Raw genomic sequence first — 26,354 nt, 5'->3', positions numbered from 1 at the left:
ACTGATACCGATATTTCTGGACCAATTTGTGCCAAACAAACAAAAATATCTAGAAAATTACACGATATCTCTTATATTTTGCGATTTTTTGTTAGCGGAGACGTGACTGAAGAGATTGATACGTAAAGGTTGTGTCAATAAAAAAAGTCAAAATCAGTACCAACATTTTTCAATCTTCTTTCGGCTTTTCCCTTTAGCTGTCGCCACAGCAAACCTGCTTCCATCTAACCTGCTTCCTCTTCTTGCACTCTGTCCTTCATGTCTTCCCTCACAACATCCACAAATCTCGTCTTCGGTCTTCCTCCTGTCTGGCAGTTCCAACCTCAGCTTCGTTCTACCGACATATTCCCTATCCCTCCTCAGTACATGTCCAAACCATCTCAGTCTGGTCTCTGGTGTGCAGTACTCAACATTTTAGCCTCTGCAACCTCCAGCTCTGCCTCCCGTCTTTTCTTTAGTGCTTCTGTTTCTAAACCATACAACATAGCTGGCCGAACCATAGTCCTGTACGCGATACTTTCCGATATTTTAATGCCGATATCAACTAATAATATCAAACTGCTCTAATTAGTAAACATTCCTGACTACAGGATTATCTATAAACTGTTCTACTGGGGCTAACTTAAAAAAAATCTTAATACCTAAAATCAACCAATTTTGGGAAGTTTACTTTCTACATTTTTACACAAAAACACACGATGATAAACTATCCCTCAATCCAGGCCATCCATAAATTTTCCGTCTCTTATCCGGGGTCGGGCCCAGACTTCCCTCTCCCCAGCCACATTTTCCAACTCTGCGGGGGGATCCCGAGGCGTTCCTAGGCCAGTCGAGAGATATAATCCCTCCTGCGTGTCCTGGGTCTTCCCCGGGGTCTCCTCCCAGAGGGACGTGCCTGGAACACCTCACCAGGGAGGTCCAGGAGGCATCCTGACCAGATGCCCGAGCCACCTCAACTGGTTCCTCTCGATGCGGAGGAGCAGCGGCTCTACTCTGATCTCCTCCCGGATGACCGAGCTCCTCACCCTATCTCTAAGGGAGAGCCCGGCCACCCTGCAGAGGAAACTCATTTCAGCCGCCTGTATACGAGATCTCCTTCTTTTGGTCACGACCCACAGCTCATGACCATAGGTGAGGGTAGGAACGTAGATCGACTGGTAAATCGAGAGCTTCGCCTTCTGGCTCAGCTCCTTCTTCACCACGACAGACCGGCGCAGAGCCCGCATTACTGCAGACGTCGCAGCAATCCGTCTGTCGATCTCACGCTCCATCCTTCCCTCACTCGTGAACAAGACCCCGAGATATTTAAACTCCTCCACTTGAGGCAGGACCTCACTCCCGACCCGGAGAGGACAATCCACCCTATTCCAGCTGGAGTTACTGACTCCCCTCAATTCAAACCATTTATTATTATTTTATGTATTTAATCCTAATTCAAAGGTTTGATGCAGATTGCTTCTTAAGAATCAAGAAAGTTTTAAAAACTTTGTCGGTGTTAAATGGCTTTACAACTAATCAGGGTGTATTTCATCGAGGGTGAAAGTAGGCTCTGAATCTATCTGGATCAGCCTCGATGTCCACGATCAAATGATGATTTTCACCAGGCTGCTTGCTTGTGTGTAAAATCAGATGAACCCAGGTTGTCTTTTTCATTGTACAAACAGCAAGATTTCAGTCAATTCAAGCAAAATACTTTTCATCCTCGATGTCTCGTCCATCATGGACTGCTTTAAAATGTCAAACTTCTTTCCAGTATTACAACCAGTCACATTTCTTGGCAGACAAGCAATCTGAGAGCATGATGTTTTGTTACTTTGTGTGTGTTGGGCTGGTGATGATTTATAAAGCACTTTTCAGACAATGAAAGTGTAGTACAAATTGCATTACATTAAAAGCAAAAAAAGAATAAAAAGCTTAATTAATTATCATACCCCCCTGAATTAAGTCTGTGAAACCAACATATATGCAACACAGCAAACATAAAATTATGTCTCAAGAGGCGCCGTCTCAACCCCATTAAGTGTGTCGGGAAGTTAAAACAACTGGAAAAATAAAAAAGATACCAAGACTAAATAGAAATTGAAGAGAATATAAACATTAAGCATACAAAAAAAAAGAGAAGAAGCTATAAAAGGATAATAATACATTAAAATGATATTTATGGATTTTTACTGTAAAGCACTTGGTGATTTTATCTCTGAAATGTTACTTATATAGAAATATTTTTCTAAGATCTGGAATCACCAGATTGGATTATTATATTCATTACATGTGAGATGAAGGTGACAAGACATCCCTTTGTGTGTGTGGACGCCCAGAGAGGCTGGCAACACATCGAAGATCTCATTTAAAAACCATTAATGAGAAATTCTGCTGTGGCATTTGCATTTCTTGCTTTTCGTAGAAACAAAACTGCATGACAAGAAACATCTTTTCAAGGTCCATTTGGCTGCATCATTAACACTTAAAAAGCAGCCATTCTGCAGGGTTTTGGCCCGTTCAGTGTCCCTCTGCTCTCCGTGGGCACCATCGCCGTGTTTTCATGAAGACAAATTCACTACACAGCTGTTTCTTGTCACATATGTTTCTGCTTTGTTGTCTGATAACTGAGCAATTATGAAACAGGGATTTAATTGCAGCCCATAGACATGCGTATTCCCCTGCTACTGCACGGCTGATTGAATGTTTTATAATCACGGATTGACTGGCAGAAACAGTCATGCATCTTTAATGTATCAGTTTACTCCAACAAGACAGCACTTTCTGATTTAAATTCACTGGAGGATGTTTGCAGGAGAGCTCCGTGCAGTGAGGGAAAATGACTGTTTTCAGTCTGGACCAGAAGCTGAAACTGTTAGAAATGACGCGTCTACACACATTTTTCTGCCAAAAGGCCAAAAAAGACAATTCTGTTCTAAATATGGAGAAAGTCCCATCGGAAACAATTAAAGTTTAGCTGTTGGATCAGCTGCGTGACGGTTTAATGTGTGAGCAGAGCCGGAGAGGAGACACATGACAGAAACAGTGAAGCATGAAGCCTTTTCCTCGTCGAGCAGATGTTGGCTCGCGTTGCCGCGTTTGCTTCTGAGCTTTGAGCATTACACTTGAGCCGATTCATACATACTGTCTCTTTGTAATTTAGAAGAAAGCAAAACATGCCTGATCTCAGCTGCAGATGCACCCGAATTCACTCAGCGGTAATGATGCTCTACAGGAGTGGCTCCCAACCTATGGTTCTGGTCCCATCCAGGGTCACGAGGTGAGTGTGAAGGGTCACAACCAAACAACCAACAAAACAAAAAAAAAAAAGAAAAGGAAACTTTGTCTGTCTGACTTGATTTTTCTAGCATAAAATGGGATGATTTCATAATATAAGGCATCTTATAGGGGCTGCACGGTGGAATAGTGGTTAGGACTGTGGCCTCACACCAAGAAGGTTGGTGGTTTGATCCTTGGCTGAGGCAAGGCTTGGACAGTGGCCTTTCTGTGTGGAGTTCTCCCCATGTCTGCGTGGGTTCTCTCCGGCTTCCTCCCACCATCCAAAGACATGCATGTTAGGTTGATTAGTTACTCCAAATTGCCCATAGGAATGAGTGTGATTGGTTGTTTGTCTCTGTGTGGCCCTGCGATGGACTGGCGAGTTGTCCAGGGTGTACCCTGCCTTTCGCCCAAAGACTGCTGGGATAGGCTCCAGCTTCCCTGCAACCCTGAATTGGATCAAGCGATTAGGATGATGAATGAATGAATGAATAAAAGGTATCTGATGCCAGTTTTTATATTATAAATAACAAAAAACTTTGTTTCTTGTTGTAATTGTTTCAGTTTTAAGTCTCTTTTTCTTCTTGGCTCTAGTTCAAACATTATCGCTGTCAACTCTTACAGAAGCATAAAGTCACTTTCTGACTTTTAAATATATGCATTTCTGACACATTGGTATCTATTACGTACATTCCTTGAGCCATTGTTGCCCAGCAACATCCCAAAGGCTGAGAAAACCAAACTTCACAACCCTTTCTTCCAGTACGAACCATCAGGTGTGTTTCGCCTTGTGCGTCACATGCTAGCAACTGGATATCAACACTCTGGCCTTTTCAAGTGCAGAGTGGTTTATTCAGCAGAGAAACCGAAGCGTACATTACTGCTGGTGGAAATGAGGAAAAGAAAGAAAAAGAAATAAGAATAAAGTCAACATCAGGCTGAGTTTACATCCAGGAGAGGGCTCAGAGCAAAGCCAACAAAATGGACGTCGAATTAACCTTTGTGAAGGATCGCTTCGTTGAAATAATAGCCTAAGTTTAGCAGTATTCTTTTTTAATACCTTTTGTAAATTAACTTATACAAAAACTTCTATAATAAATTGACAAAAAAATCCTTCATCATTTTTTCTGCAGGTGTGAATAATGTAGCAGTTTATTTGTCTGTTTGTTTTATAAGTAATAAACTAATAATCGTTCTGTAGGACAAATGAACTTGGCAGGAATGACCTCCTGCATCTTTGTGTTTTGCTGTTACATGAAGAAGCCTCTGACTGAACACACAGCATTGTTTCCCTACGTTGTGCAGAGGGTTGTGAAGAATTGACCATTATGTTTAGCTGCTTGTGTCGCGCTCTTCTCTGGACAGCGCCAGATCAATCCTCAGCACTAAACCGACCTTCTTGATCTAGATTCTTGAAAGATGATATGAAAGAAACTGATAAATAAATAAATAACTGATAAATTTGATAAATTATGATCGTTTTCAGGAATGCTTAACGGGAAAAATGGGAAAATAAAACACACGTGCATCAATCACAAATGTATGTACACCTTAAAACAATCATTTACTTGTGAGAAACTAAACTGTAAAAGCATTTTAGGGTTAACTAACTGCAGTCTAAAACTATGAAATTAAGCCCAGATCAATAAAAATGTGACTTTTTATATTTTTAGGATTTACACCAACGCAGAGTCCAGATGCTGACGAATGAAACATGACATTGAATGAAACATTTAGCTTGTTTCTGCCCCTTCTTCTTCTTCTTCATCATCATCTCCTCTCAGTCGCACTGCTGATCAGCCTTTCTTTGCAGAGTTTGCTGCATCGCAACGCTCTGCCGTTACCATGGCAACAATGGAGCGCAAAATTAAAATAAAAAAAAAAACAGGGAAAGAAATACATGACGGGGTGTTTTGTGTGTGTTTATTTTTTTCCTTCTCGAACATCTGCTGCTGTAGCCTCGGAGTCAGGCAGATGTGTTTGCACATGCTGCAGCATTAAGAATCCACCCTCGTGAAAATATCTGTCACGCAGACCTCAGTAGGAAAACACACACACACACACACAGATGTACCCACACACACTCCCTTTCTCTCTTTATATTCAGGGATGTCGCACGCCCACTATTCCACACTAATTTTCTGTCATTCGTCTTCCTCCATCCTCACTTCATTCCAACATCACCACGGCAACCAAGCGGCCACACTGATGCCGTCCCAGTGACTTGCTCAGCAGCACACGGATCTCCACAATACCCCCAGCAAGTGATCAATATTGCCAAGAATCGTCACGCCAACATGACATCATCAGCCAGCTGACTGTGTTTACTCACATTCCTCTCAGTCGGATCAGGACCTGGTTGTTGTGGTTCTGCTCCAGAGTGTCTGCAAAGTCCTGCGCCTCCTCAGTCTGATGCACATCTGCTTTCTGCAGCTGCTGCTGCTGTTTCTCAGTCCGTAACATCTCCTCTGCCTGCACCACCTCCTCCTCCTCCTCCTCAGCTTGCTGCAGCTCCTTTACGTCCTCCTTCACCACCTCTGCCTGCTGCTCATCCTGCTCGGCATCCTGCTCTTCTGTGCCTGACATCTCTTCATCCCGCACCTCCTCCTCTTGCTGCTGCAGCTCTTCTCTCCCCTGCACCTCCTCCAGCTCTTTCTGTTTCTCACTTTGCTTCATTGTCTCTTCTTCATACACCTCCTCTGTTTCCATCTCCTCCTCCAGCTTTTCTTCTGGTGGCTCCTGATCTTCTTCCTCCTCTAACAACTTCTCACAAAGCGTGTCCTCCTGCTGTTGCTTCTCAGCTTCCAGCAACTCCTCAGGCAGCTGCGCCTCCTCTGCCTCCTCATTCATCTTGTTTAGAGTTTGGAGATGTGTTCACAGAGCAGAGCTTGGTCTCTGCGAAAGTGCCCGGACGTCTCGCAGAGTGAAGGAAAGCATCAACGGCAATCGCAACGGAGAATGCTCGAGTTCTTCCAACTTCATCCAACTTCCTGTGATGTCACCTGAGAAGCTCGGCCAATCCAGATCAACGGCCTCCAATCTGTTAGGGAGCGGGATGGGTGAAAGGTCACGAGAATGTGAAAGTTAAAGAGCAAAAACGACAGGAAACAAGGTGACGAGCTGGCAACTTCCTTCACCAGCTCAGCTCTGCGCTGCAGCGGACTCAGAGCATCGCTGTGGCAACGCAAGGAGGAGGTCGACCAGCAATAAAGATGGGATGAAGCGAGAGAGAGAGAGAGAGAGAGAGAGAGAGAGCAGAGTGATGGAGGAGGACAAAGGAGAAGCAGAGAACATTGCACAGCGTTTCCGTGGTAACTCAATAACGGTTGCCAGGAGTGATGGAATCCTGCAGCCGACAGACCTGCCTCTTCCTCCTCCTCACCACCTCCCAGTTTCAAATGAACATAACTTTACGCTCCTTTCAGATGCAAACAACAAAGGGCCGCCTCAGTTTGTCCTCCCCTCCCAAACCTGCTTCATCAGCGAGGCATTGTGTGTGCGTGTGTGTGTGTGAGTGATGCTAAGTTATGTGTATGTGCTTCCTGTGTGTGTCCATGTGTATGTGTAGAGGTTTTAAACAATGATGATGTAATGTTCCTGAAAATGAGAGTCAAAAATCCTCTCCAGTCAAGTGGAAAAATCACACAGTAGATCACAGTGCTGGCGCCCCCGTGAGGCTGCAGCCGTCATTACAACAACGTAAAACCGTTAAACCCAGCCTTGAACTGCACACGATCATGTCCAGCATGCAGCTTCGCAGGTTATTTAAAACTTTTTTCTCTTTAACCTGGAAAAAAAAAAGGGAAAACCAAGAAAAGCAACAGCTCATGTCAACAACAATATCCTCTCACCAATGTGCATGAAGCAAATAAAACAGGTACAACACTGTGCAAATGTGTTGGGACACCTCTCCGGTCTTTTCCTTTGCTTCCAAATATCCAGATTTTTGATCATCTGTAAAAGGGTTGTGGTCTTGCACTGCAAGTCGTTCAAACTTTTCTAAAGCTCTCTGAAAGGTTTTTATCCAGATATTAGTTTCTTTTTCACTTATTTCCAGTCCTGATCCTGTACCAGACCATTTTCAGACGATTTTTGTTTGTTTGTTTTTACTGATTAGGCCTTTTATTATTGAACCATAAAACATTCAAGCCTGAAAAAGGTTTTACAATATAACAGACAACATTTTTTTTTCTACCTGCAGCCTCCTACAAAGACATATTATTTGTTCACGTCTTTTCTTTTTTTTTTTTTGCATCTGAGAGAAACACCAAAGATAAGACGTTTTGAGATACAAACCTGCACCAGTAGGATGAAAACAAGTGTCAAGCTTACAACTATCCACAGCAGATGAACTGAAGCTGAAAGTAATATTGTTAATATGAACACAAAGACCTGACGCAGGACCTGAGACACGCATATGGACCTTCACAACCATTGGCTGAAGCTTCATCAGAAAAGGTCTCTACACCCACCCTGGTATGAATAAACCATTCTTAAGGAAGGGAAACAGGAAGCAAAAGCTGAGTTATGCCAAATGATTCAAGAACTGGAGTGAAAATCAGTGACAACAGGTCTGATAGTGAGATGAATCCTCCCCAGAACCTGGAAAATTACTGAAACAGTGCAGGATTATCGGGACAGAGAACAGAAGACAGAAACAAGAGTTTTGGAAAATTCTTTAAGAAATCTGGAGAACTATTCCTGAAGACTACTTAGACATTGCAACAGTTTGGGTTCTTTTGTAATCGAAAGCTGGGCAGACCAAAACACTGACTTTCCTCATTTGCTTTTTTTTCCACTTATGTTTGTGCATGTTGTGCAGAATCTACATTTTTGAAGGTTTTTAATGACAGATGCTGGTAATTCTTCCATTTTAGCACTTTTAGACCTGACTGCTGCTTTTGGCACAATTGACCACACAATTCTTTTAAATTATTTTGAACACTGTGTGGGTCTCAGGGTGACAGTCTTACATTGGTTGTGGTCAAACCTGTCGGATAGATTCTTTTCTGTCAGGCCAGAGGAGGCTTCACCTTGTCAACTGTCGCCCTGCTCTGTGGAGTCCCTCAGGGTTCAATTCTTGGCCCCGTTTTATTCACGCTGTATCTCCTCCCTCTCGGCCAACTCCTTCAAAAACACGGTGTCATGTATCATTTTTACGCAGACGATACACAAATTTATTTGCCATTATAGAAGAGCAGCAACAGCCCCCCGACACCCCTGCTGGAATGTCTTAAGATGTCAGGGTCTGGTGGGGTCAAAATTTTCTAAACCTTAATGAGACCAAGATTGAGATAATAACATTTGGGCCCAGTGTCAGAACCAGTTCTGACACTAGACATAGCCACCAACCTCAGCGTGATGATGGACACGGATCTGATGATGGAACGACAAATTAATGTCGTTGTGAAAAATATTTTTTATTATCTACACCTTTTAGCTAAAGTTAAATCTATTTAATCTTTCTCTGAATTTGAGCACGCATTGAGCACAAGTCATGCATGCTTTCATTTCCTCACGTCTGGACTACTGCAACGCACTTTATTCTGGAATTAATCACAGCGTACTTTATCCACTGCAGTTAGTCCAAAATGCCGCTGCGCGCCTTTTAACAGTAATCAAAAAACAAGAGCATATCTCCCCTGTTCTTTGTCTTTGCACTAGCTTGCTGTTTGTTTTAGAGTTGATTTTAAGATTCTATTATTTGGTAGACAGCCCTCCAGTGTCAAAACAGTGCATTAAGTGTCATCTTCGGACTCACTTTTATTCTCTGGCTTTTAACACTGCTTGAAATGTGTGGTCCTATGTGTCTTTTTATTTTATTTTATTAAATTATTTATTGTTTTTTAACCTATTTTTGTAGATTGATTTGAGGCTTATTATTTTGTATTTATTGCTATTTTTAGTATCGTCCATATTTCAGTATTGTAACATTGTTTTTCTTTTCTTTTTCACTGTTTTATTGTATTTGTGCAACACTTTCGAAACTGTTTATGTTTATAACATGTGTTATAGAAATAAAGTAGGTTGGATTAGATGTTTCCATAAGTGGCAGTGTGGTCACATTGTCTATTACGAGCAACTGTTGTTAAAAATTAAACTAAAACAATGAGAAATGATAAATAAAAAGTCATTGCGGGTAAGACCCAGAACAGTACTCGTTAATCGCATGACTAGTGTGCATTTACAGTTGAGTGAGATGCCGATTTGAGATTTACGTGATGTGCAGCCAAGCACAGCACACACATATCTAAGCACCTCATACTTCGGACTTTAGGAAGATATCTAAAGAATTAAGACAAAACACAAAGACAATCTCTTCCTGTATCTTTGTAAGTGATGTAAGTCTGTTGGTAAGAGGGGGCCTGACTAACTATGGCTCATCGGGTGAAAACAAAGTCTCCAGTGGGTAAAAGACATACAATCTGACTCGAATATACAGGGGTGGCCAAGCACTTTAGGGATTGCGATTAAGCTCAATGCTCTGAGGTGCTCTGTATCCAAGCAGAGTCCAAATGCCAGCATGTACAGTAAGTTACATCACCACAATAAAGCAGAGACATAAAAGTGATTTAGTCCCCTTTGGGCCTTAAAGCAGCAATCAAATTCTCTATAAAACATAAAAAAAATACTGTTTCCACCTCAGTTCAAGCTGCTGCTACATATGAGGCACAACAGAGTTGTTAATTAAAATCCCCAAGCGTTTGCATTCAGCTGCGACCATCAACTTAGAAACCTGGAGGCTGATTATAGATGCAGGATTCAGCAGGATGTCATGATTTTCATTTTTCTATGGTAAGAAAACCTTTAATTACTACAATGTTTTTTGGACAGTATATAAATGTTGCTGTAACTACAGTCTAGTTAGGTGCAAAGCAACACATTAGTGTGTAATCAGCGTAAAAATGGAAATGAGGTTTGAAATATTGAAGGATTTTAATGTATAAAATGAATAGCAGTGGCTCCAGTGTTGATCCCTGAGGAACTCCTTTGGTTACCCTACAGTTACCTGAAGTGACAGCTTCTTTTCAATTATAAAACATCATTGAAACATTCTGCTCCCAGCACTAATTGAGAAAACATCTCCTCTTAATCCTGTTATACTGTTTCAACTGTTGGTTGGATGCAATAAACTAAATATCCAACTCGGTTCATGAGGGACTGTGTGAGTGTTTGCACAAAAGAAAATAATAATAGTTCATAAATTATGAATGAACATGAACCGTTGTAACGTGATGTTGCAAAGATACATTCAGGTTTAATCATGACTGCTTATGTCAAAAGCTTGAATTTCAGGCAACTGGACTTATTTCAGTCTCCTGACAATGTATCGTCTCTCATCCAAAAAGCTTCTTTGGTTCTAAGGTGAGGAGTTCCAGATTTATTAGCATACTTTGGCAACCACATTTCCTAAAAAAAACTCTTACGGTGTGTTCATACCAATTGCGTTTTAAGCGTCAAGAGTGTCAGGTTTACATGTAAAGTCCATGTGGAGGCGCGTCAAGGAGGTGTTGAGCTTTCTCGCGTCGCGTTTTGAGCATTTTGAGCACATCACACCAAAAATTTTAAAAGTTTTTTAAGGTTGACGCTCATGCCGCGCATAACGCGTGTCAAAACCCAGAGATGGAAAATCTGAACTTTTGCCGCTTGACATAGGGCGTCAACCAATTAGAGTGATCAGCTTGCAGCTCCTGGAGTACGCCTACGATTTATCTGGTGAACCCAGACACAGGGCTGAGACACATGCTACGACAGTGTTCCTCATCGCATGCGGCTCTCTGACTCTTGACTTGCGGCTCGTGAAGCAGCCACTGGCTTTCTGAAAATGCTATCTAAACAAGTCATGATGATCCTCAACAGTGCAGTTCTCTCCACAAACAAGAGCTCTAGGCTGCTTGCTAGAACTTTGCTGTCGTAACGGCCCTAACTGACCCTGTCAGAGTTGCCAGTTTTGGCTGATTTCAGCTGCAACGAACTCAAAAGAGCTGCTCCGTCGGTAGCTCCGTGTGTATATATATATATATATATATATATATATATATATATATATATATATATATATATATATATATATATATATATATATATATATAAAAAGAAACACCGACATTCTGGAGGCATCTTTGTATTTTCACCACTATACTGCTGCATAAGAATGTCGTTACTCCGTGCAATATTTAGGATAACCATTCCTTGCTAAAAAGCTGAATGTTATTGATTTGGCAACGTAGCAGGATACGTAGCGTGGCAATGCTTTTTTTTGTGGGGGGGGGGGGGTGGCGGCTCTCTGCTGAGTGCGGCTCTTGTTGCATTAACACTAACTATCACTGCCCTACGACAACGTTCTCTAGCTTTATTTATTAAATAAAGCCATGCCGCTCTCTCTACTGCACCGCCATCATTCAAACTGACCGGAAGAAAAGCTCCGCCTTTCCCCCTCTATTTTTCGCCGCATTTGCCGCTCGCTCCAGACAAACGAGGCAGGAGCATCAAGAGCGTTTTGGACGTTGGACACAAAAGTGACAGTTTGTGACCAGCGTCGAGCTTTTAGCGTTTTTGACGCTCAAAACACGTTTGGTCTGAACACACCGTTAGGATCACCATGACCTGGAAGATTGATCATCTACACCAGAAAGTTGGTAAATGAGCGAGGAGTGATGAGATTGACCCTGCAACAATTTCAAAATAAAAGGTACCTGGATCACCTGCAGATGCCCTTTGAAATGGACACACCTCTGCAGAGTGCTTCTAAAGCTCTTGCAAATTTGCAATTGACTGTTTATCTTCTCACTTCCACATGAGGGCAGTGCTCAAAACGTACAACAAAGATAGGTGCTGCTTGCTTCTTTTTCCTGTTGGTTTTTGCTTTGACATCGGAAAGGGGTTTGTTAGCTTTAGTGGTAAAAGTCCATGTTACAAAACTGAATACATAAAAATAGCTTCTGGATTGCCGGCAGGGAACGTTATCACAGATTATGCTTTTGTGCTTTTGAGGGTGAATTTCTGGCTCTTTATTCGGTTTTTTATTATTGCTTGTTAGCTGCTGCAGGATGGCTGTTCTGGCTCTAATTAGACAATGCCAATCAACCTTTATTCACATGTAGTATCAGCACCATGGACAGACCTTCCCTCAGTGGGCAATAAGAGCCATGAAAATGGACACACACAAGGGTGACAATCACATATAACAGATGTGTGAACTTATGTGTTTCCATGTGTATTCCTTGTTTTAATATATCTAAAGCACTTTACTTCATGTACGAAAGATGCTATACAAATAAATTTGATTTGATTTGATATGATGTTTACCATGGCTGGAACATTCATAGCCAACACCAATCACAATCACTTTGTTTCCTGGGTTACAGATTCATTCTTACAGGTACCTGAATGTTTGATATCTGATAAAGAAAACTGCTGCCTCTTTGAGTTGTTTTCATGTTTAAGACACCATCACACTAACTAAAAAGTCCAGATTTTCAAAAAAAAAAAAACAAGAAAACTGCCAAATACAAGTTGCAGATATTGCATTTGTTCTCACTACCAAATAACTAAAGTGGAAGGTAAGCATGAGATGATCTGATGCTACAGAAGATGGATCTAACAAGGAGCAAAACTTGTTACAGGTGGGATTGGTGAAACTTTACTGTCAATCACACTCTGGTTTGCCAGCAACCTTGCTACATGTGTATGTGTTAGATGTTATGGTGCAGCATACCATCCATCCAGTCCAATTCAAGGTAACAGAAGCTGGAGGGTACACCCTGGATAGGTTGCCAGTCCATCTCAAGACCAACACAGAGAAACTCACAACCATTCACACTCACACTCACTCACTCACTCATTCATTCATTCATTCATTCATTCATTCATTGTCCTTATCGCTTAGTCCAATAAAAAGTCACAGGGAAGCTAGGGCCTATCCCAGCAGTCTTTGGGCATAAGGCAGGGTACACCCTGGACAGCTCGCCAGTCCACCGCACGGCCACACAGAGACAAACAAACACTCACGCTCACACTCCTCTCCCTAGGGACAATTTGGAGTAACCAATCAACCCAACATGCATGTCTTCAGATAAGGTGTAAGCAACTCCAGTCATCGAGTGCCACAGTCCTGCAAATGTTAGGAGTTTCCCTGGTGCAACACACCTGATTCAAATCAATGGCTAATTAGCAGACTTGTACACAGTTTGATGTCAAGCTCTGCACAAGTCTACTAATTAGTTCTGATGTGTGCCAGGTGTGTTACTGCAGAGAAACTCCCAACATTTGCAGGACTGTGGCACTCGAGGACCAGAGTTGCCCTACCCCTGCTTTAGACGGTGGGAGGAAGCTTGAGTACCCGGAGAGAACCCACAAATTCAAAGGGAGAACAAGTAAATTCCACACAGAAAGGCCACCGTTTGAGCCTCCCCTAGAGTCTGGAACCAGTGCTCATACTGTGAGGCCACAATGCTAACCACTGCATCTTCATCCTGCCCCAGTGCAGCATTTTGCCCCTCAGATGGCTGCTTTACATTTGAAGGCATTCTGTGATAAACAACCCCTGTCTGTGAATTACCTTTAACCCCAAGTCTAAAGGAAGAGTATAGGGAGGAGGGGAAGTAGCATCAGCAAGCATTAGTGGGGACAGATGCACAAACTCAAAGACAAACATGGTTAATAGGTCATTGTGAGTCTCCAAAAAGGAAATGGCCAAAACTTTCCTCATTTAGCTAAGACTTGTAGTATTAAAATCCATCATATAAAGAGCTGAAAGTGCCATTAAGGAGGACTTTTCATCATCCACCAAAGGTTTCAGGTGTGCATTTTGTAAGTGAATGGAATGTGTAGCATTCAGAATATGCGGGATGTAATATATGATCTGTCCAGGTTGCATCAAGTTTCCTTGCAGCATCATATATCTCTCACATAGAACTCTTCAGGATATGCATCCTTCATCCAACCGAGATTTTCCACTGATCCATCATGATGTGCAACAGGGGAAAAACATTCATTGTCAGTTATTAGAGCTAATTGTGCTTTTTGTAGTCTAATTCTGCAGGACTATTCTAGAGGATCTCCTGAAGAAGATCGCTCATAGACACAATTTATGTTCTTCACTAATATTTAAATAATAAAGAATGCAAATGGACATATCAAAAAGTCTCTGAAAATGGATTCATATATATGATTTAATTGTAGTTTTCTGTTGTGTCTATTGTACATTCTTCACCTCCAACAAAGTGGAAGCGGCAACTCATTTACTGCACCGAATCTAATGCAGCAAAGAACAATAACCCCTGAGTGTTTGTGCAACAAAAGAAGGCCCTTTAATGTGGATTAAAAACTAATTCCTGAAGACTACATTATAATTTTGAAAATGAAATGATGCCATTATTATTTGGAGCGCAACCTCACAGCAATAACATTAAATTCTGATCCAACCTGCAGGGGGTTTTTAGCGAGGACAGCTTAACCTTTCCATTGATCAGTTTTAAACATGCAGAGCAAATGTGCTGTTTGTTTCGTCCGCAGATGAAGGTAACAACTGTGTAGAATGCACCCTGTCACTCGTTTGGGTCAAGATGAAGCAGATGAGGAATGAATTAATTTATGAACTGCTTCCTCTTTAAATGGATTAGAAGGGCATGAATGAAACTTTTGGACTGAAGCTACAGATGTAAGTTGCTTTGGATAAAAGCGTCTGCTGAATGACAATAGAATAGAATAGAATAGCAAAAGAATAGAATAGAATAGAATAGAATAGAATAGAAATATAAGTTTAAAATTCAGCAATACAGATTGCTCAGAGGCTAAGATATCTGGTTTGAGCCGAGGTTCATGTACCTGCTGCAGATAGGTCAGTGACCACAACCATAAAAAATCAAAGGAGTCCAGTTTATACACACATACAGTACTAGTTGAAATTTTAAAGACACTTTTCCATTGAATATAAGGGGAAAGAGTCCAACTTCTGACTGGTTGTTCACACACACACACATATACATATGTATGTATATAGGGCGGGTGGCTGTTCATCTCTCAAACTCGCGTCGTCTACCAGAGTCCTGGGAGCTTGAGAGTCCTACGTTGTATCTTAGCTGTTTCTAGGACTGCGCTTTTCTGAATGAAGATGTCAGATGTTTCACCAGGTATCTGTTGGAGCCACTTCTCCAGTGTGGGGGACACGGCCCCCAGTGCTCCGATCACTATGAGTACCACTGTTGCTTTCACCCTCCAACCTTCTCCAGTTCTTCCTTGAGGCCTTGGTACGACTCCGGTTTCTCATGCTCCTTTTTCCTGATATTTCCATCATTGGGGATGGACATATCAATCACTTTCCTCTGCTGCTTATCCATGATCACTATGTCCGGTTGGTTGGCCACCACCATTTTATCTGTCTGGATCTGAAAGTCCCAGAGGATCTTAGCCCTCTCATTCTCCACCACCTTTGGGGGGAGTTTCCCACTGGGACTTGGGGGTCTCCAGTCCATATTCTGCACCAATGTTCCTGTACACAATGCCGGCTACTTGGTTATGGCGCTCCATGTATTCTTTGCCGGCCAGTATCTTGCATCCTGCTGTGAGGTGCTGGACTGTTTCAGGGGCTCCTTTGCATAGTCTGCACCTGGGATCCTGCCTGGGATAGTAGATGTGGGGCTCAATCGCTCTGGTGCTCAGGGCCTGCTCCTGTGCTGCCATGATTAGTGCCTCTGTGCTGTCCTTCAGTCCAGCTCACTCCAGCCATTGATAGGACTTGTTTATATCGGCCACTTCTGTGATCTGCCGGTGGTACATCCAAGGCAGGGGGTTTTCCTCCCCTTAAAGTGGAAATGAAACAGTCATGCAAACTAACATTATTTACTAGACCCAGTCATATTGTCATTGATAATAATATTTCAAACAAGACAAATATTAACATATACAAGAAAACCGTAGTTTAGTTTTGTCTTTTGTAGCAAGAACGCCACCATCTTGCAGTACCGTAACAGTGACGTCACGGGGTTGGTTGGTTCTTTGGCTGCGAGCTGAATGAATCCATTCTATCTAAGACAGTAACACGATTAATAAGAGTGGTGCAATGGAGGACAAAACTGAAAGACTGTGTGAATATAATAATCCCATTGCCTACGCTTTCGAGCCGATACACCGGGTGAGTCGAGCAGTGATGAGGAGGGAGGAGGAAGATGAGGAGCCGGTGCTTCTCTATGGGGTGGAGCGGGTCGGCACTACTACCTGTGTAGGTGTGGCTGCTGTTCTGCGATGCCCACAATAGTGGAGTCGATCTGCTGCCAAGAGGCTATCTTAGACCATGTTTTGCGCGGTAAATCATGCATAACTGAAGTCCGCATGTTTGATCTACTGTGCCGGGAGGTGGACATTTTGGAGGTGGCCATGCTGTCCCTAAAGGATGTCCGAGCGGAGACACTGGAGCGTCCGGTTAACAGCAGGTAACTGTTAGAAAAGCTAGCTAATGTTAGTAATCACTGGTGGTTTAATCTCAAATAAAATAAACGGTGCAGTGAAACAGTAATATGATGGAAAAGATGCAAACAATATTTCCATTTGCAATTAGCTAATAAAACGTCAGATTTATTTTGCTCCCGGCTAACGCTGCAAGCTAATGACTAGATAAACATTGGCGTTAGCTAACAATAACATTAGGAGCTCGTCTTTTGTGTGAAGTTGTTTCTTGCTGTCAAAACATTTTTAGTGAATAAAAACTGTACTTTTGTAATTACAATAAAGTTTAAAGATTAAAATACCCTTTTTGTTCAATTTAGATTAGCTTGTTGAACAATTACAAACAAGACTCGGGACTATCGGAGGGTTCTTCATCTTCAGTGCTGCCAACCAGCGCAGAAGCACTGTTCTTCTTTTTAGCGGAAGTTTGTGAAAATGAACTGTTTTGCACTCAGCCCGAACTCCGGAAAAGCAATTTTTACACCCGGAAGCAATGCAGTAGTGCCCCCCCTTCTGCCTCCTCTTCTCTTTTGGTTCACAAGTCTTCGTTGTTTACTCTGTTGTCTCTCTTAATTTGATGCGCACAATGGGACTCTCATCAGGGCCGCGAAACCAACCAACCCCGTGACGTCACCGTTTACGGTACTGCAAGATGGCGGCGCTCTTGCTACAAATGATAAAACTAAACTACGGTTTTCTTGTATATGTTAATATTTTTCATGTTTGAAATATTATTATTGATGAGATGATGACTGAGTCGAGTAAAAAATGTTAGTTTGCTTGACTGTTTCATTTCCACTTTGAATTCAGAAACTCAAGACTGACAGTTCATTAAATTAATATTTTTCTAATGCATTTTGATTTCTAAGATTTTGTCTACTGAAGGAAAAATATTTATTTTAAAGCAAATACACAATACGCAGCAGTGTAACGACCTACATCCTCTTCCGAGGTGGATTTTCCATCTGATTTACGGTTTGGAAATGTTTTTCAGTGTTCATCAGTGGAAAGTCTTTTTTATGATTTCACTTAATTAAGAGTTTGCCATAACAGCATTCCATTCTCATTACTGTCTCTTATATTATTGTTTTGTATTCTACATGCTTAAAATTGTATTTTGGTGGAGGCTTTAGATAAGCCACAAGCTTTTCGCCTTTTTATTCTTGTCCAAATAAAATAATATTTAATACTAATATACTGAATACTCTGATCCCTTCAGTCATTTTGGAATAATCAATTACCCCAACATTCCCAATGTGTTTTTGGACTGAAAGAGGAATTTAGCCGGAGAAAATTTACACAGAAAGGTTCACAGTCAAGGTTAAGAACGCTTTTACACGATTTGCACCATTATGGCAGACTGAAAGAGGCACAAATCAAGAACCATTTCATGAAATAATGTCCCAGTTTGGCTATTTATGCAGCCCTGTTTTTGGACCACACACAGATAAACAGTTTCTTTCAGAAACAGCACTACCTGTTTAGGTTAATCCATACCAAGCTTATTTGGGAGTGCAGCGCTGGTTTCTGGTGGTCATGATGGGAAATCTGTGCCCAAACTGGAATCGAAGAAGTTGCTGGGACCCATCACACTGATGGAATCGGTCAAGCTGGTGGAAGTCTTGTAGCGTCAAAGTGACCATTATCAGATAAACTCTTGAACTGGAACTCTTCACCTGGTTAAAACCCATATTCACATAACATGCTGGGTGGATTTCTTTCTTGACTGCCCCAGCTGCGACAACCATTCAAACAAGGTTTATTCATTAAACTGCTTTCAGAGACCTGAATTTGCTTCATTATGTCTGGTTTGATCCTTTTCCCAAAGGCAATCCAAGTGATGAAGCTGCACAGGTTTTAGTGGACGTTGACCACAAACAGGCTGAGAGTGATCCATATCAGCCCACAGCATGGAAACCATTATGAGATAAGAGCAGAGATGGCAAGTAACAAAGTACAAATACCTCGTTACTGTACTTAAGTAGATTTCTCCGGTACTCTGTATTTATGAGTATTTATTTCTCTTATAACTTTTTACTTTTATTCCATTACATTTTCAACTTAAATATCGGTCCCTTCCACTCCTTACATTTTCCCAGAAAGGATTAGGTCCTTTTTTTTTTTTTTGGCGCCGCAACACCTATTTCCATGAACAGTTTTGGGCTTTGAACACAGACTATATATAAAAGATGGAGGGAGCCTCCATGATGTTGATCAAACTTGCCTGTAGCTAAGAGCTAACTGAGCAAACTCGGAGCTAACGGGAGCTAACATGCTGAAGCTAAATCACGCTATTAACCAACCACAGTTGTGCTATTTTCTACCTTCTTGCAGCAGGATTTCAGGTACCTGTCAATCAAAAGGATACACCCCTAATTATAACAAATTTTGAGATGTAATTGGTTACAAGTTATATAGGCTAGTTATTGGTCACTCCCCCTATAGTTGACATGAAGGTAAACTTGACCATATTAAACCTAAAATGGTTTTTTGTACCAGGGTGTAAACATGTTTATTTCTGCTGTAAAGTTGGTCTTTTTAACATGGGAGTCTATTGGGATTTGCTGTTTTAGAGGCCCTAGTGGATAAAGGGGGAACTGCAGTTTTTGCACTTCTGCATAGGCTTCACTTTTATCCACTGGAGGTTGCCGCTTGGTTTTGAACATAAACTATATGTAAACTATTTCATGTAGGATTTTAATAGCTTAGCAGGCTGTCAATCACGCAATCGAAATGCTTTTTACTTTTAAAATCACTTATAAGTACATTTCGCAGCCTGTACTTTTCACTTTTACTTATTAGTTATTATTTTACTTCTACTCAAGTGAGAAATCTGGGTACTATTGCCATGTCTGGGTAAATGTGTATAACCCTGCTCATTGAGTGCAGATTGCTGAAAACCTTCATCCTGGGATTCACGTTGATGATCATTTCAGATACAGATCAGTTATTAATCCAAATTAAGCACATCTGTCGTGATGGTTCTTTTTTCATGTTTTATTTAGTAGATTTTCCTGTTTTAGCTCCCTTGTTTATTTTTCCTGTTTTTGCTTCACGTTCATCTGCTCACCTGATTTTATTTCCTCATTTACTTCACCTGTTCCTTATTAGTCCCTCAGTGTATTTATACTCCTCAGTTCTCATCGTTGTCATGATTCCTCTGTCCAGTGTTCTTGTTAGTTCTGTTTGGAATAAATCATTATTTCTCCTATTCCATTTGCCTCCTGCATTTAGGTCCCCACTTCTCCATAAACCATGACAATATCTTTACCAAAAACAGTCACAAAAGAGAGCAAACCTGACAGGATATGTGGAAGTTAGGGTTTTAGTAAAGAAACAAGTGAAGATGGATAGCCAATCACAAAAGGGATTAAATTCTGTAGTTTAACAAGGTGTGTTTGAACAATTAGGATCCTAGCAGTCTTTTGCCCCAAACCCAATTATGTCCAATTCTTCTGTGATTTTGCTATAAAACATCCAGAGTAAGAAGCCCAGACATTGTTTATCTGTAAGACATATATAAAACTTGGAGTAAAATTCCAAGAAACTTCACACTGAATCTTAACAAGGAGGAAATCACAGTTAAGCCGTGGTGTTCTTTGCACTTTGGAGCTCCATCTTTTTGCTTAATAAAACATTTCAGTGAAGATTCTTCAGTTATAATGAATAAATATGGGAAAATAGAATAATCTTTGTCATGCATTTCAAGTCAACAAGATGCTGTAGCCATGACAACAAACCTGTTCTGGAGCTCCTCCATTTGTCGTTTAGCCAGGCTTCGGAATAGCCGACAAAAACCAAGAATTCCCCAATAAAAATATCCTGTCAGAGCGCACATTTTCACAACCCTCAGCAACAGCTCAACAACAGTCTCGCCCATGTCGCCAGCTCCTGATGCGATCGTCCAACTGAATCCTTTCCAGATGAGAAACTGCTGCTTCATATCGGAAAAATCTACTAACTTAGGGATTTAAAGTTCAGCTCCAGCTTCCGGGAACTGCAATACAGAGGACCTAACAGAACTGATGGGAATCATCATCATGTGTAATGGGAAGGCAGGAGGATTTCACTATTTCTTCACAGATCAGTGATTTTAATCCGTCACCGGCCCTTTTAACATCCTCCCTCATAATCAGTTAATTTAACTGATGGTACCATTAAAATCATCAACATTTTAAGACTTCCTGGCATGTTGTCAGCGGTTTTATCCAGTTACAGGTAATGGTTCATTTTAGGGCTGGGCAATAGGGATGGGTGTATCGATACCCTGTAGTCGATACTTCAATATCTGCCAGTCAGTATTGGATTGAGATACCACTCTGTCGACAAGCCAAACAAGCCATTTCTTTTACTTCTAACAGCTTTTAGGTCATTAAAATGCATGTGAAACCCAACAACACTGTGTTCCTTCTGTGTCACATGATCACAGTAACCTATCAGATAACATGAGGATAATGATGATGATGATGATATTAGTGATGATTTCGTTTTTATATTTTACTGGTTAGTTGCAGTTTTATTTTACGTTATTTCATGTTTTTATCATATTACTTTTACATTTTTTCTTGTATTTTTAATGACTTAATAAATGTGAATAATTTTATAAATTTAAAAAATATATATTTTATCTTATTTTTGTTCACTGTAGTCACCTGTATTATTTCTTATTTCAAAGCAGTTCTTTCAAATATTAATGTTTGAGTTTTATTGATATTCCAAATTGCCCTAGCAATCAAGATATTAATGCAAACTTCACAATTGTGATTTTCCTGCAAGGGGCAAGAAGTATTATTATTGATATTACTGTTATTGGTATTTTTTTTTCCAGTCACTCATTCCCAGTGGGCAATATTCAGCTTTATTCAGTTCAATGCAATTCAGGTTTATTTGCATGGCATCACTTCACAATGTCACCTTAGGGCACTTTGCAGGCACAATAAATGGAACAGACTTGATTTTATGAAAAGATATTAGTAATAATGACTTGCAAACAGGAAATGAGTGAAAGCATGATCTCTTTGTTGGATGTTATGGCTAAAACAGTTGAAACTGCTTTCTTGTTCAACTCGTCTGGATCATGGTTGCTTAGCAAAAAGCAGACAATAAACAAGGTAAACTAATTGTAACCTGAGCTAAGGCTTTAGCATCTTTCCCTCGGATGTCCTGGAAATACAAAATAGACGGAGCTCCGAGGAAGAATCTGGGCCACAGCAGAGAAAAGCAGTCAAGTGGTTTGTTCACACCAAGCAACAACACTATAAATACACTCAATTTAATTCTTCCAGGAGCAGAAACAATGCAGGATTTATCACAAAGGGGTTTAATCCCAATTATTTCCACTCCTTTACACACAAATAACTTTTCCATGTTTTCATCTGCTCAATGTAGAAGCTCATCTACAACACCAGGAAGGAATTTACTGTATGAACTTCACTTTTAAAAGACTCTGACAATGTTTTGCATTCTTCTGGCAGATGAGCCATTTTAGTTTAACCACTTTTTAAGCCTAAAGATCATTTGGTTGAATACAAGCTACTCCAATCAAGGAAAGTACAGTAGATGCTTCATCACAGGGTAGATTCAGGACTGTCTAAGGCATCTGGACATGAACCTCTGCACAGAAAGGCTCAAGTTGGGGCTGGATGCAACACCCTTGTATCTTACCACCAGGGGTGCCCAGCTCCAGTCCTCGAGGCCAACAATCCTGCAGGTTTTCCAACACACCTGGCTCAAACTTATCAGTCATAGTCCAGATCTTCATTGGCTGTTGGATCCATTTAATGGAAGCCAGGTGTGTCGGAGCAGGGATACATTGAAAACTTACAGGACATAGGCCCACGAGGACCAACTTTGGGCGCCCCAGCTTACCACCATTCCACCGTACTGCCCCAGTTTCCTAGTATGTACAATGTAACCATACAACAGAGGCTCAGACTGGGACATAATTGCTGTGTACACAAGCTTACACCTCAACATCCTGCTACATCTGTGTGTATACCTGCTACAAACATGACATAACCAATACGGTCGATATCAGAGGTCACCACCACAGGACTTGAACTCTGGAACAAGTAAAAGGCTGATCTGCTGGTTACATTGTATTGCCAGATCGTTTCCGTCAGCCTCAGCTTACCACCCCAAGTCTTCCCTGAAAATTCATTATATCATGAAAATACATAACTAATACTAAAGCTCTTACCAGGGCTTGATGTTTTTCACAGTACAGTGATTGGTGGGACCGAGACGTCTGCCGATGCTGTACCTGTTCCCGACTGGAATCTGCAGTCGGCTTACAGTTTTCATTGGCTGCAAAGGGTCACCCACTGGACGGAAAGGGAGGAAAAGTTGGATTTAAAACCACTGTGAACACTCCTTCCTTAACCAAAACTACCTAAATGAAAGTCCAAACCTATCCACCCAGAAAGAGGCGCTTCTTTAAAACAGAATTAAGTCTGAGCTTTATAAACCACTGACGAGATAAATGTGTAACAATGAGGACCTCTTCCAGATCTGTACCCAGGACCTGTTGCTTTATATTCCCTCCATGTTCATTAGAGCATGTCCATGTTGTCCAAATACTTGTAAACAAAACCTCATGACAACAGCTGCCATCTGATTGGTCAGATGATCGAACGTCATTTGTTTCTTCACAAACGCCAACAAAACTGAAGAGATAATTAAGATGATCATGTGGGCGACTGGACTGAAGTGTGTGCATGTGTGTGTCTGAGTAATATATTCAGGTCTTTGTTTGTCAAAAGGCTTTTCAGGCAACAAGTAGAACAAGATGAGCAGAGCTGAGCGACATGTTGATTCGTTTTAGATCCAAACACGTCAGCGAAAGCTACGGAACATTTGGATTAATGCCATTTTTTTTGCCTGTTTTGTCCATTAAAACTTTTTAATAAGTTTATATTACAATAACAGAGAAAAACAGAGGATCTGCATTATAGGGTGGCTTCTATAGGAGTCAAACTTAAAATGTTTATAATAAATGCACATGTTCTCATAGTTTAGTGCTGCTTTTTTATGTTTATAAGCACTCATATTGTGTAATACAGTTACTCCAAATAATCCACAGTTATGAATTTACACATTTAAATTACAGCAGCTCTGTGATGGACTGGCGACCTGTCCAGGGGGACAACCTGGACAGATTGCTGGGATAGACGCCAGCTCCCCCGCGACCCATAATTGAACAAAGCGGTTTGGAAAATGAATGAATGAATGAATAAATTACAACACTTATCACATTTTTTTCAGTTTCAAACATTTCCTGAACTCACAAGGACAGCAAGACTTTTGCATCAGTGCAGATTTGTTGTTGCACTCAGGATGTCCACATCTAAAATTATCTGATGGCTGGAAACCATGCGCACAAACAGAATTAAGAGGCTTTGGGAGATTTTAATCAAATGATAAAGGAAAGTTTGACAGATAAGGGAGATGTGTGACGGTTGAAAAGGGGAGGCAGAACAGGATTATCTGACCTGTCACAGGCTGAATCGAAGAGTCCTCACGTGGGGTCACCGTCACCATCACCACCTTCCTGTCCAGACCCGAGCAGAAGGAGCCCATCGTCAGCACAAACCACACGAGGACGAAGACGAGGTGGAGGAAGGACACTCTGAACAGACAGAGGTCCGTTTTTTTATGCAATGGAGAGACATTTTCTTCCTGCTTTTATCCACATGCTGCTCAGGAGCAGCTCTCCGGCTCGCCACCACTCTGCCTTTCAGCAGGGTGGAGGTCTCTTACCCTTTAAACACAAGGGTTACTGTGTGTGTGTGTGTGTGTGTGTGTGTGTGTGTGTGTGTGTGTGTGTGTGTGTGTGTGTGTGTGTGTGTGTGCTAGAGCTGCGCAATATATTGCTGGAGCACCGTCATTGCAGTTTACATGTGCAATAGTCGCATTACAAGTCCTGCAACAAAGGATAATCAAATTTCATCCATTTAATGGTACCTGCACACATAGTAAAAGCTGGTAGATAATAGTAATTATGATGAGAATACTACCTAAATACAGACAACAAACATACCTGTAACATTCCCAGGAAAAATCTGAGCAGGTTAACTGTTGACAAAATGGCAGCAGTGCAGTATAACTTAAAGTGGAACTATTCTGTGCATTTCAGGCTAATTTATTTTTATTTCTGAGACCAGAAGGGCTGGGATTGATCGAGTTCTTGTCAAAAATTGCTTTATTTACTTCAGACCGACCCTCTCCGTAGGCTGTCAGATCAGCCTGCGGGCAAAACGAGTGGATTGAGACTCTTCCGCATTAAGCCCCGCCTCCCACCACTGCACTACATCGGGAGCGCGCACCGCACCTGCTTTCGCCGTCATTGTAACATCTCATAAACAGAAGGATTAGGCGAATATGAACTCAATAAAAAAAAACTAAAATACAATGTCAACACATAGCATACATCTCTACATGTTGGAACCTGAATCAGAGCCTGAAAACGAAGTGGAAAACAGCAACCCACAGCAACGAATGCAGCAGGACGTCTCTCTTTGGTAAACTCACCAGCCATCGTTGGAAATAACTTTATCCCACGTTTTCCACCCGCCTGATGTATTTGTACATGCCCTTGTTAACCGAACCTTATCCCCCGGGACGTCACAAGGATTTCCAAGTAGAAAAAACTCTCTAAAATGACGCGTTTTTCGTCGCCATGGAAACCGAACGGAGAGAGTGCTGGAACTCAAACTCAAACATGCGTTTAGGTGATAAAAAACAGTGCCGTTCACATGTCTGATGAGGATTCAACACTGTAACACTGTAGAAAGCTCAGAAAACTCCAAATACCAGAATAGCACTCCTTTAAAGTATTCAAGTCATCTGTTGAAAATTCTTGTATTGTTTTCATTACAATAGAAATGGCAGTATGTATGCTCCAGTTTCATATAGCTCCAGTGCATTGTGTGTTTTGGGAGATATAAACCTGCTACAGCAGGAGTCAATATAAGGGCTGGACTGTGTAGATATTAAAATCACTTCTTTACTGTTTGGGGGTGAAACCACATTTGGAAAAAGGTGAGACGTGATCAAATGTCAATAAAAACTGCATTTTATTTATCACAGAGATTTGAAAATAATAAACATGCTGAAACTTTTTGTGCGATTGTTTATAAAAGACAAAGGTTGAGATGTCAGAGGTATAAATAAACAGAAAGTCTGAATAAAAACTCAATCTTGCAGTTATTTGAGTTAAAGCGAAGAAAGAACACAAACAGTAAACATGTCAATAACTAGAATTTAGAGCTGCCAAAGTCCTCAAGATGCTCTGTAACTTTGAAATGCAACCCTTCCAACACACCTGGATCAAATGAGCGGCTCGTTACCAGGCCTCTGCAGCGCTGGATGACATGCTGATGAGGGATTTCAGTTATTTGATTCAGGTGTGTTGCAGAAGGGACGCATATAAAACAGGCTGTAAAAGTCCTGCAGGTTTTTACTGAATTCCTCCTTCAACACAGACTCAAACTAAATGTCTCCAACAAACCCATGAAGTTCTGCATAATGACTCATGAATCTGAATCAGGTGTGTTTGAGCAGAGATGCACGGAAGACCTGCAGGATTTTGGCCCTCGAGGACCAGAGCTGGACACCTTTTGATCTGAACTCAACTTTATTTATAAAGCCCT

General features: G+C 41.2%; 1 protein-coding gene across 1 annotated transcript in view; it reads right to left on the bottom strand.

Moving 5' to 3' along the window:
- Window positions 1–6,108, bottom strand: part of pde1a (phosphodiesterase 1A, calmodulin-dependent) — a gene marked incomplete at both ends in the record, with an annotated part of 40,141 nt that extends 34,033 nt beyond the window's left edge. Inside the window, one exon of the mRNA XM_079254306.1 lies at window positions 5,591–6,108. Within this exon, the coding sequence (XP_079110432.1) occupies window positions 5,591–6,108 (518 nt within the window). The remainder of the gene's footprint in view (window positions 1–5,590) is intronic.
- Between the last annotated feature and the right edge of the window lie 20,246 nt (window positions 6,109–26,354).

The sequence above is a fragment of the Telmatherina bonti genome, assembly GCF_933228915.1.
Source record: "Telmatherina bonti genome assembly, chromosome: 15".
Taxonomy (NCBI): domain Eukaryota; kingdom Metazoa; phylum Chordata; class Actinopteri; order Atheriniformes; family Telmatherinidae; genus Telmatherina; species Telmatherina bonti.
Note: the sequence above shows the minus strand (reverse complement) of the source record. Positions and strands in the feature narration are given on the sequence as shown.